Source organism: Leptinotarsa decemlineata, unplaced genomic scaffold (genome assembly GCF_025532065.1).
Source record: "Leptinotarsa decemlineata unplaced genomic scaffold, Ldec_3_MD MMD2_tig00000690_RagTag_RagTag, whole genome shotgun sequence".
NCBI classification, from domain to species: Eukaryota; Metazoa; Arthropoda; class Insecta; order Coleoptera; family Chrysomelidae; genus Leptinotarsa; species Leptinotarsa decemlineata.
The window spans coordinates 212108-225929 of record NW_027412554.1 but is presented as its reverse complement, the minus strand read 5'-3'; the positions used below and the strand labels follow the sequence as shown (position 1 = coordinate 225929).

At 32.0% G+C, this 13822-nt stretch overlaps 1 protein-coding gene across 1 annotated transcript in view; it reads right to left on the bottom strand.

The window, feature by feature from the left end:
• Window positions 1-1485: 1485 nt before the first annotated feature.
• The window catches only part of LOC111507920 (cytosolic carboxypeptidase-like protein 5), a 49791-nt gene continuing 37454 nt past the window's right edge, over window positions 1486-13822 (bottom strand). Inside the window, 4 exon segments of the mRNA XM_074174620.1 lie at window positions 1486-2446; window positions 12585-12748; window positions 12751-12769; window positions 12852-13056. Of these exon segments, the coding sequence (XP_074030721.1) occupies window positions 1775-2446; window positions 12585-12748; window positions 12751-12769; window positions 12852-13056 (1060 nt within the window). The 3' untranslated portion in view covers window positions 1486-1774.

Genomic DNA, 13822 nt, shown 5'->3' with positions numbered 1-13822 from the left:
AATATCGTCCGAAAAGAGAAGAAAAAACGGATAAAATATCAAGATTTTCTCTTCGAACTCCGCAGACTCTATCCAAACCACTCTGTCAATTGGAGTCCTTGGTGGAATGATGCCCTCTCTACTCTCGAATCCTAAAATCATACCGGCTTGCCGCACTAAGGCAGAAATCTTAGCCGCACGGATGCAGAAGGCTGTCATCTTGGCTCACTGCGCTTAAAACAGTTTTAATCTTCCTCTTTGAAGATGATCACTTGGTGATCGAAACACGTGTCGAGGTGTTAAAAATAACGATTTGGTGTTGGGAAAAAACTCCAGTAATATTCATTACTACACCAAAGGTTCCAAATAGTGATTCATAAGTCAAATTGAGTTGATAATCTGGAAGAGGAAATAACTATCATTAAAACGGTTTTGAAGCAAATCGCATATCCGGAGCAGTTTGTGGGAAGAACTCAATGAATTTGGTAAAAGTAATAAACAACATATACAGATTCCACAATCATCACAAACCTTACTACAATACACATACCTCACAACTAACGTCATACCTTATATTCCCAGTTTGTATGAGAAATTAAGACGCATCCGTTATAGATATAATGTAAGAACCACTTTTAGAACTACCAACACATTGAAATCTCTTTTGACACAAACTAAACCCGAAAATATCATTGAAAAAACGAAAGATTGTGTTTCGATTCTTCTAAGGAAAAAGTTATGTAGGTGAAAACATCGTGAATATATAAGGAGAGGACAGATAACGGGATCGGGGATAGCGGAGCACATTCTAAAATCATCCGGTGATCACGCTATAAAATGGAGTGCATATATTCTTTTAGCAAGTAACAAGTGTATTTCAAATAGCTCTGTGGAAATGGATCGTACCTGGTTGCTATTACTAAGAAGAGAAATTGAAAACGAAAATGTGAACCCCAACTTAATTCTTAAAAAACATCCAGTATCCAGTATATGTATTCATATGTCAAAAAAAATAGAGTCATTCACGATTTGAGACGAAAGTTTTTAAGTAAATTTTAGATTTTGATAACGGAAAAAGATTATTTTCCGAAACGTCGACCACTAAAGTATTGAAATTCAATTTTATTCAATTGCTTCTTTTTTTAAATTTGTAGGCAAAATGTATTAATACGACAAGTTACTGAGTAATTGGACTCTTCAATGGTTTATATTACACAGTAACATTACACATCTCCTCTCTGTAAGTCACAACCCCGTGCCAACTACCAACCCACCCTCTTCTTCGGGTGTGACTAATACTCTACTTGTATCATTGAATATATCAAAGTAATCATTATTCGGTAAAAAGATAAGTAGAAAGTGGAAGTGATAAAATAACCAAAACAATCTAGATATAAAATACTATAGATCATCTTAATCTTTCCTCTTTGGATTCATACATTCAAAAGGATACAAATAGATTCAAAAAATGTTGACCGAAAACTATTCATTAAATAAAAGGCAATATCTTGGAATAATTATTTTATTTACAATATATTTTCAATAAAAGGGACTCAATTATTAACTACAACAAAAATATTTGTACTGAAATCACAAAAATATCACTTTCAGTAATAATTCTCATATTGCAGAGCTGCCAACTTCAAAAGCACCGAAGCAAAAGAATATCAAAAACAAACCTGATTATACAATTTGTAAGTATAGTTATTTTATTTCCAAACACGAATTCAATTAGCAGAACTAAAGATTTTTAACACAAACCTTCCTGTTAAGCAGCTCATTAGGGTTCCAGAGCCTACTTTGACCTAATTTTTTTCTTCTTCTTTTTTTCAATTTTTCCCAATACGTCAGTTGTACTTGCTAACCTTCTCAAGTTTTTCTTCAATTTCATCTTGGATGAACTGCTTTTAGCAAAATTATGTGCTCGTACACTTACCTGTTTGCTAGTACTGGGTTCAGATAAAGCTTTATTAGAACTAAATGCAGGAGCAGAAGAAACTCTGGTTTTGTGGGTGAATATGTGAGGTTGACTGGACATGTTATTCCAGGACACTACCAAACTATCATCATAATCTTTGTTTTCATATTTTGCGATTACCCGCTTTCCTTCATTATTTTTCACAAAGCATATTTCCCTTAAACGCACTGCGTCTGACTCTATAGGTTTCTTCTCTTTGGCAATTTGTAACTTAGTGGTAACCTTCTCTGGAATTACTGGGCTAGCACTTTTCTTGATCTTGATAAATGACTTTGCTTTATCAGATGAACTATTTTTGATCTTTAAAGTAAGATCTTTGCGTGATTTGGCTTTGAAGCATTTGTTGAGTCGCGTTCCAGATTTTGAACAGCTAGGCTGAGTGAGATTTTCTTTGCGGTCCAGTGGTTTAACACCACTTCTAACTTTTGGTTTCTTTAGGATCGATTTGGTGACTGCAGGGCGGTTCTTGGCGATACGTGTCGATTTTCCCTAAAGCAATAAAATTCTTACCAAAGTTAGTTTTGAAGTACATCATTCATTTTGCAAAATGGAGTCTTGCCATTACTTTCAATATCTGGTCATGTCACTCACTATGAGTTGAGGTCAGACCAGATTTTCTTTTTTACCATTTCGTCTTTAAATAAAAACTAGGAATAATCCATCTTATTGAACATGGTTCAGACCAATATGGTCCTCAATATTATGCTCTGAGCTGAGCAATTATACATCTCAAGTATTTTTTTGGTATATACTTGTATTAAAGGGTATTCAAATATTTACTGCCTGGACTCTAATGATTTATTTCAATACACATAGTGGGTTATGAAAACTTTGTTTTTCCTTAGAGGCGTAAAATATCGTGATTGTGAGTGATAATTTGAAATGAAATTTAAAATCAGATTAATACACTGTTATCAACTACAATACTATGAAATATTGATGAATTTATCATTGAGGTAACAAACTTTTAATGTTATCGCAACCCTATTACTGAATAAAAATAATTCATGACTTTTTTTTATTTTTAAACATTCTACAGACAAAAAAACATATGAAAAGGTTGAGAATACGGTATACCCGCTGACAATAATAATTTGAGAAAACTTTCAAAACAGCCTTTAAAAATAGATAAATGATAAATTTTGACCGGGAATATGTAAAAGTACTTTTCTCAGCAAATTACAGGGTGTTTCTCAGTAACGCCAATAATTGGTTATTTGTAGAAAAAAAATCATATGTAGGTCTTCTTAAAGACCTGCATTCTTTAACTGTAGGGTGCAAAGGTTTTAATAAAAAACATTTTTCATAACTTTAGTATGACCAAATATTTTTTTGCATCAAAAAGCATGTTTTGCTATAATACATTATTTTAGTTTTGTCAAAGGCAGTCGTGCCGGATTTGGTAATCATTTTTTAGAAAACTGCTTTTTCTAAAAGTAATAATAATTCTTGAAAGCCTCAAAACTTCCTGAGCAAAACTAGTCTCTTATTTTTTTTCTTTGCCATGGTTTTCCTTATAAAAATTATAATTATTTCGTTTGCACAATGTCATATAAATAGGATTGAAGGTCAAAAATGCGTAGGTAGGAAGCAGATTTTTTGTTAGACATAAAACAGTTTCGAATGTTGTCTTCCTAATCTACTTGTCACGTGTCAGGTCATCAAAATCAACAATATTATTAAAAAGCATGGTTCATTAAACGAATTCCGAGTGTGCAGATACCCATTACATGTTGTATAATTTGAATTGAAAGGGTTATTTTTTTAGGAGTGATTAATTTTTTTTGGAAAAGTTTTTGGCTTTCTACTACTCCATCTGATACAAAAAAAGGAATGAGAGAATCTTCCAAAGAAAGGAAGGAAGTAATCAATTTGAAACTCTATACATGAATGTGAAGATCATGCAAAGAAGTAACTTTCAGACACAAACTGAAAGAAAGTCCTCCTGAAACAGCTACTTTCATATAAACATTGAATTACACGAAAGAAAATAATTCTTTCGAAACAAATACTTCTATATGAACACTGAATTATACAGAAGATACTTTTCTCTACTCAGTTTGTATTTCAAACATATGTTGTGGAATAAGAATCAGATATCATTCACATGAGTTCTACTTTGAATGAATGGTAATAAATTGTACTCACATAGAACACTGTCACCCTCACTGGTATACACCGATGTTTCGCCTTAAGACACTTACCCTAAGGCTCTTCAGTACCAAATTGGATAACATTATAGAAAATACACACACTTCATTCATGAATTACGATTTTGAATGTCACGGAATAAGCTTGATCTGCTTATGTCATCGATGACATCGTAATGACATTCATTCACCTATTTGATTTAATCCCAGCCAAGAGGAATCTTATTTGAATTGAAGGGGTTATATTTTTAGGAGTGATTAATTTTTCACCTATTAATTCAAATAGGTGAATGAATGTCATTACGATGTCATCGATGACATAAGCAGATCAAGCTTATTCCGTGACATTTAAAATCGTAATTCATGAATGAAATGTGTGTATGTTCTATAATGTTATCCAATTTGGTTCTGAAGAGCCTTAGGGCAAGTGTTTTAAGGCGAAACATCAGTGTATACCAGTGAGGGTGACAGTGTTCTATGTGAGTACAATTTATTACCATTCATTCAAAGTAGAACTCATGTGAGTGATATCTGATTCTTATTCCACAACAAATGTTTGAAATACAAACTGAGTAGAGAAAAGTATCTTCTGTATAATTCAGTGTTCATATAGAAGTATTTGTTTCGAAAGAATTATTTTCTTTCGTGTAATTCAATGTTTATATGAAAGTAGCTGTATCTGAAAGTTACTTCTTTGCATGATCTACACATTCATGTATAGAGTTTCAAATTGATTACTTCCTTCCTTTCTTTGGAAGATTCTCTCATCCCTTTTTTTTGTATCAGATGGAGTAGTAGAAAGCCAAAAACTTTCTTTCCCAAAAAAAAAATGTTGTATAATCTTGCTGATGGTAGTGCACTGAAAGTCAGGTGGAGGCGTGAAAAGTGCTTTCCAAGTAGAAATATTCTGGATTCCCAAACATTTTCAAACATTCACGAAAGATTGAGCAAAAACAAAAATTTTGAACTAGACAATCATATGAGGAGTACAACGCACTGTAAGAACAGTAATTGAGGTAGTAGTCAAGTTCAGTTGAAGACCTTTGAATGGAATTGGCCGCGGTGGTAGTGCGCCCGACTCACGATCGGAAGGCCGTGGGTGCGATTCCCGCTTCGACCAGATATTTTTCTCGAGAGAATTTATCTGGTTGAAGCTGGGATGATTCTGCAACCGTGTTAGGAATCACACATTAAACGGAAAGAGCTCGTTAGTCCTTAGCTCGCACAAGTTTCTCAACTTCTGAGAGTTGTCGATCGTATGGGGGCGACAGCTGATTGACGGTAAAACACATTTTAATATGAATCTCACATATTCTTCTTTCGAAAATTCTTTATAATTTTTTATTACATCCCTACAACATCCAATAGATTGAGGTTCGCAAGTGACATTTCATTACAAATGAACTTTTGCCAACGATTTCTTCAAAAAGTTGATGAAAATCCATTATTTGATAATGAAATTTTATTCACCAATATAGCCAATTTATCCAGAAAAGCTACCAAAATTTTTCAAAAATCATTTTTGGATTGAAGAAAAGGCACATGCAATCTTGGAATCACATAACCAGGAGCAGTTGGATCATACTTTATTATTATATATTAGTGGTTGAATGGGCAATTTTTCGAAAAAGAATTTCCGGTTCTGACGGAAGTTGTTTCTATTTTAGCAATAATACGCCTGTGCTCTTCGCTTTGGCGTGGGAATATTTAAAACAGAATTAAAACAATTGCTGAATAGGTCGTGGAGAATCACATGCATACGGTCATTTCAAAACATTCGTTTATGCAAAGTTGGAAAAATAATGATTTTTCGAAATCATAAAAAAATCATAATTTTTAAATAAAAATCGACCAAAAGAAAAAATGTAAAATTTTTGCTTGAAAACGACACGAAAAATATGTTAGGATTCTCAAACCTATCACATTATAAATAATATAAAAGAATACTAAAAGCCTATTTGATTAAATTAAAATCAACTCAATTTTCAATGCAGAAATTTAAAATATGAACAGCGCCTAACACTGCACCATTTGATAGCATTTCCTCTCGACCCAACAAAAATAAAGCAGACAGCTTTTGAAACCGTCACCAAAGTCTTTCGACTTATAGTGAATCTATTGAAAACATTTTTACTTCATCAATACAGAAATACCTACTGTTTTTCGACGCACGTTTCACTAACTAAGATAGACACAGTATGTTCTTGCATGGGAAAGGTGTTTTCAATAGATTCATTTTACGTTATAGATTCCAATTCTACCTATCAAATCATAGTTATTCATTAATACTGCTTATTATCAAATTTCTACATAGATCAGACCCTGCATCTCTTGAAACCATTCTGGATTAAGGAATTGATTAGAATTGCATAGAATTCCTGAATTCAAGTAGACATTACTAACATTGTTTCCAAGTATTCCTATATCACCTGTGTTTTTACTAGTCATGCTCTACCAAACCCAGGTAAGACAGTACCTTATGTCAGTTAAAATGCGACGGACAGTCTATCGATTCTGATCGATATTATTTGATTATTGTTATTAATGGAAAATTGTTGAAATTGAAACTAATCATGAAAGCTTGAACACAGGCAATCTTCCTCGGATTAGAGTATTCTGTACTCGCTCCTATCCAACCACGAGCCACAAAGAGTACTCAATATACTCTGGAGTATCCAAATCGAAGGCTTATGTCACTCTGTCTTCCAAGATTGATCCTAAATATTTTTATCGGTTTCAGAAGAATGTGTTGAAATTTTTTGAACTTTTTTTCGAAATTCTGAAGCTCAATACGTTGTTAGGTTGCAAGTGAAAAGAAAAACTGTTTTCTGATTCAAGAAATATTACCCTCTTGTGTTTACTCAGGGCTGAGAAACGACTGGTTAATTAACCAGAGTTGAGATTTAAATACTTCAAATTTATGCAGGAAAATAAAAATTTGAGACACGTGAAACCTGTGGCTAATGCCGCAAATGCATCCTACCTATATTATCTTCCACATCATTCTGTTGTCAATCATAATGGAAAATTGAGAGCCTTCTTCAATACCTTAATGATATCTTATATTCGGGTTCAAAATTACGTCAAGAATTGTTTGCAGTAATTTTTTGTTCGAGAAGTGGAAAATTTCCTTTCATCTACAATGTCATCAGTATGTTTAAACAAATTTTTATTGAAGAAGGAGATCTTCATATGCAAAGAATATCCAGGAGACCTAATTTTATACATGAGCAGAAATAGTTCATTTTATTGACTGCCGTGTTGGTCGGTGGTTCAAGCCCCAGTCTGAACGATCGATTTTCACTTGCCATCGTCCAAACCGTGTTAGGAATCACACGTTAAAAGGTAAGACCTCGTTAATCCTCAACTCGCACGAGTTTCGACTTCTGAGGGTTGTTGTTCAAAGGGGTGCGATAGCTAGTTAACGGAAAAACAAATTTTAAACAAGAATGGATCTGGCTCCTTACCTAGCCATCAGAACACTTCTACAGTTAGCAGTAGCAGTTATACCACGTCATGTACAATTACTAAGTGGTCAATTCTTTTGCAAAATTTTTTGACCCTCTTAGTTGATTGAGGCCTGCTTAAATTCCATGATTGATTGTTATATGTACGAGATAGCGCCAAGAGTTGTTTCGGCAGTGCAATAAATGGTTTTCATCTTCTAATACAATTAAGATTGGTGATCTTGTCTTGAGCAATAACAAACAACAAATACACAAATCAAGAATACAAACAGATTAGTGAAAAAAAAATGAAAAACAATATTTGAAATGAGAATAAAGTATTTCGTCAAATTATGTAGAAATCTGAATGAAAATTGAATTTAATGAATCAATGGAATCTGATATTATGGATTCCACTGCAAAATCATATAAAATCATATTATCCTTTTGGAGTAAACATATGACTGTTTTGGGAATCCAAAATTAATTTCTAGACATTTAACCTCAAAACTATGACATCGACATCAGCAAATAATTTTAGGTTATCATGTTAATTTAGTTAAAATTTTAATTTATATATAAGGAAAAGTGTAGGACACAGAACATATTCTTGTGGTATGCCACATGAAATGTTCCTCAGTCCAGATTTAGATTCTTCTATATATACAAATTGCACTTCTTAAACCAAATGTGAGCTATACCTATATTAGGAATCACACTTTAAAAGGTAAGACCTCGTTAGTCCTTAGCTCACACAAGTTTAGACTTCTGAGGGTTGTCGTTCGTAGAGGTGCGATAGCTGGTTAACGGAAAACAGATTTTAAACAGATTAGTTTAGTACATTTTTTTGAGTAATTTAACATGATCAACAATATCAATTTTTTACACAGACCCAATAACGGATCCTCGTTAATGACCTGAATCTATTCTCAACTGAATATAAGTAACCCAGCTCTGAGTATCGCTAGACTTGCGAGAGACATACTGACCATTATAGAATTTTTTGTAGATATTCTGAAAACCTGTTTCGATACAATGGGAAGTAACGAAACTGGTATTTAGTTGGTCATCTGATATTTTATCCATTTTCAAAAAGAGTCAATGTTTTTATAATTCTTTAGTGGAGTTTTATTTTAAATTTCAGCGCTCTTTAGATCAAAAATTATGACCTTCAGTACATATGTTAACGTAAATTTTATTCTCAGAATTGACCTAAAAATATCTTCCTTAAATATTAGTTAGAAACACCCTGCATATTTTAGAAGTTAATAGTTGATTTAAAATGAGTAGCAAATTCAACTTTTTAGAATGTACTTAAATAAGTTCGAGAGATAGCTAACCGATACATCAAATCCAAACACATTTTTGAAAAAGTAGCATATTGGAACATCAATGTTGCTGCTTTTGGGAAAAGAGTTTTGAATTACAATTAACCAATTGGACTCTGCCGTCTTGCTTATACCTTTTTTAAAACATCTTCGCGTTTCATCACACAAGGTTATCGTCTGAAGCCTTCGGACTCCATGCGTGTCCAATAGATAAGCCGTTGAATGAATTGGAAGGCCCATCTCTGACCCATATAATGGAATGGGGTAATCAGATATGACATATTAGTGTGAAGACTATATTAAAAGATAGGTATAACTTCTTGAATAAGTTTAAACCAAATAGGGTTAACATAATACATATTACTTGTCAATACACAAGTTATGCAAAACATCGAAAATAAATTGAGAAATAAAATTCTGAAATGATTTTTTACACTTTGACAACGTTTTTACTACTGAATTACTTTGGTTTGACAAATTACAAATAACAAATTCACTTATTGTAGTCAGTTACTAACAATTTTTGAAAGAAAATTAAAATCTATATTATCTGTAGATTTGCTGTATTGTAAAATCAATTGAATTTTTGACCCGTGTATATTTTATTGAAAAAAAGTACTTTTCATTGATTTCAACACAAATTTTTTCATTGATCTGATAGCATTAGTGTTCTAAAGCATTACTTGTACTTATTACAATTGAATTATAATATTATTCACCTATTGACAACACTTTCCTTCGCCTTTCCCTCAGTATTAGTTATTTTATCAGTTTGTTATATCCTAACTTATAAATTATTTCTACTTGTATTTATTATGTGAGAGAGTAAACAACAGGGTGTTGGTATTGGACATTCGTCACTGCTCATAGATCTCTTTCCGCGTTTTTCAATTTCTAAACTTACACTCTAAAAACATTCACAAGAAAATTTCTACCCGAAATCATTGATGTGTGTCTAAAAGAGTGTACTCTGTTAGGAATTAGTGTACTTCATCTCCTGAATACGCCAACTTAGTAGGTAAAACGTGCGTCAAAAAGAGTACTGCACTTTTGGTATTTGGCTACAGTGTTCATTTCGCAACAATCACAGATTCTACAACCAGCACCTTTCATAACTAACGGAATACCTTATATCTCATGATTATCTGAAAAGATAGGGATTTGTACTCACTCAGTTACACATACACAAAAAAGTCAATAATACAAGGGTGATCACCAAAAAACCTCATATCAAAAGGTGCATGCCTAAAGGATTTGGATTCTTTATTCCAACTGGTAGCAAATACATACTATGAAGTTCTTTAGAAATGGACCTTATCATCTTGAACAAAATTATAAAAAGATGCAGAAAGGTAATCAAATATTTCTATAACACTTCATACTTCATACAAACACACTTACTAGTTTTCACATATTTGAATTTTATTCTTCCAAAAATAACTCTCTTATTTCAACTTATTCTGAAGACATAGACCAGAAAAACTATCCGGTAAAAAATGCAGTTTCACCTCCCTGTAAAACTCATAAGATGCATTTCCGGATGGCGGATATGGTTGAGGGGGGAGGGACAAGCCAGTATGCTTGTCGGATGAAAGAGGCATGTATAATCTAACCCGTGAAGTTAAGCAATTCCCCATGTATCGCTAACGGATTCTCTAAGATACCATGCAACATTTTCAAGTATTTAACATTTCACCCATAGTATTCACTACAGTTTGTTATGACAAACAATCTTCAGCCCATTAGTCATTGAACTCCACAAGACATATTTCTGTATAACCTCCTAGGAGGTCTCTGGTCTACCAGTCATTCAGGGCTCATACATCTGAAACATAGGTAATAAACCTAAATTCTCAAACGTAACACGTAGAGAAGTCTATGAAGGTATTATTATAGGAAACTATGATCAGATATAGAACATTTTTAACTGTGGTATCCATGTAGACTCGTTGATAAGCTGGATACCTATTGAGATCCTAAATTAGGTTATTACTAACACAATCCTCAACAGAATAAGCATTTTTGATTCATTTGGGGGTTGACCTAGTCTTTTAGGTTTATCACAAAGTAAACTTATTTACCATTCATTAAATAGTAAATTACTTATAATATTCCAACTATTGCTTCAATAAGAAATGTACTTCAGGAGATCAAATTGAAAAGTAGAAATGTAACAACTAAAATTTAAATTTCAAATCAAAGGCTAATTCACGATAATACACAATTACGATTTTCGAAATATAAACCTCACAATTAATTTTGCGATTAATTATTTGTAAAATTCGTTTACTTCCTGAATTTATAGTGGCTTTGAGTGCATAGAAGTATGAAACTATTAAAAAAAAGATTAAAAAAAGAATAAAAATTTAATTTGAATGTCAGCTAAAGCTATTACATTTTCACAATAAAATATATTGTCAACAATTAAAATTCACTGTCAACAGTAAAATTGGCAATTTACAATAAATGGAAAATTCAATCACAGATCTAAGGAAGGAGTATATCAAGCAAAACACATGAATGTTTTCAATTATGGCGACTTCTCGGGCTGTTAACAATAATGAAAAGTACAATTAATTATGATTGGTAGTTCTGATATGTTTATTGGTCCCTAAATGATTCAAGAATATAATTGGGTAAAATATCCAATATTTCCCTTCTATTGGTGAATAACTTTATAAATAAAATACATAGATATTTATATGTACCAGTACTAAAATATATACTTTCGGATTCGCTGAGACTGAAGATCAAATCCAAAAATTTAAAACAATTCAATACTAGATACACCCAGTTTGGAAACTTTGAGTTTCAGACTGGATGTTTTTATTTTGATATTGCACATACTTTTTCAATAATATAATTTGATTCGTTAGTATCACATAACTGACGAATTATCAAAATTGTTCAGTCAACAGGAACATTAATTTCAGTGGAAGACATGTTTGAAACACATATGCCAGAACAAGACTCATTAAATTAAAAAGAGAATGTTTTTGGGAAAGGAATAAGTGATATTCAATAAACAAACTAATATAACACAGGTTAATATTCTCAGAACCAGTTAATTATATTTTTCGGAAAGCTTTTAGTGCATTAGGCACATAACTTTGTTTACTTATTGAACCTCTTCAAAATGTCTTATGCACTTGTAATTTTTGAAATGTATTAAAGTATACCCTTTTCAATCATATTTTGTTTTCAAGGTTTGTTGTTTTCATTAATTTTTGAATACCATACCTCAAAACCATTTGGGGTTTGAGATCAAGAAAGTGAGGTTCTGAAAGCTTTTGAAACTATCGTATTGTCTCTTATTTGGTCTGTATAAGTTATGAGATACGTATCAAGACTGGATTTGGCATGATTCTGAAAAAAATGACTTGTACAAGAATTTAGAAGTATGGCAAAAGTTTGAGTAATTTGTAAAAAAAATTACCCAACATATACAATAAATCTATAGTGCTAAGAGATTCGTAGATTCGTCATTTGTCACAAAATGTTGATAAGGGTGTTGAATGAATATTAATTTCATAGATTTGCGCATTACTCTGTTGGGTACAATGAATATGTATGAAAAATGGATGTTTTTACCCAATCATTAACAAACGACACAAGTTTTTATAGAGACTGGAATATGATCAGAGATCTCGCTTGCACGTTTGTTATCATTCGTTTCACCTTCATTCTCATCACTGGAGCCTACCTGTGAAAAGAGACAAGATGCAGACCTCGCTCGCATTTTTGGACGATTTTCACTACTGAATTCTGTTGACATTGTTCTCAGCCAATCTTTTAGACCCGAGAGAGTATGGAATTCGGAGTTTGGAAGTCTGGAGCATGGATTGTGTCCAGTTAAGTCTAATAAAGAGGCCCTAGGGATTTTCCAGCCTAGAAACAATAGGAGAAGTTTCAGACAATACTTCAAAACCGTGGAGAACAGATTACTGGATATTTTCTGAAATATACTCACTTCTTCAAATATTTGTGGGGTGTACTTAGGTGGTACATGTATAGTATGCATTTTTCCATGAGGTTCTCTTATTGTTGGAGGTAGAACATTGACCAGTCTTCCAGAATTATAATTACATTCAAGAGTATAACTTTTGATTATACCTGTTAGAGATAAAACAGCTACTCTTCCTGAACCAGCACGACTCATACCATCTCGCTTATCCCTAAAACGGTATATTATGCATATATATATATATATATATATATATATATATATATATATATATATATATATATATATATATATATATATATATATATATATATATATATATATATATGTGTATATATATATATATATCTTAGCGACTGAAGAAATGTACAGTAGAATGGAATAACGGGGTCTCTCAGTCAAAAAATCAAAAATCAAAAACTTACTTACAGTAAAAATGAGTAAAAAACAATTAATTGAACATATAAATTGACGAAAAAAGTTAAACATTAATGGAGTTTTTTTTCGTTTAACTTTTTTCGTCGATTTATATGTTCAATTAATTTATATGTTCAATACTGTAAGTATGATTTGTAATTTTATTTATTGGCAAAAAAACCCACAACTCAATAAATTATAGGCCCTGAAGAAGCTTCCCACTAGAAGCGAAAGCTTGGCAAAGTAAAGCAGAGTTTTTGATTTTTGATTTTTTGACTGAGAGACCCCGTTATTCCATTCTACTGTATGTCATATATACATACATACATACATACATACATATATATATATATATATATATATATATATATATATATATATATATATATATATATATATATATATATATATATATATATATATATATAAATGTATATGTATATACAGGCCGTATTTTTCAGCTGATACCACTATTGCTATCTCGGAAAACGGTTAAATGGAACAAAAGTTGTCTATTTAGAGATGTTTTCTTTAGATATTTGCAAAAAACTGAAAATGAT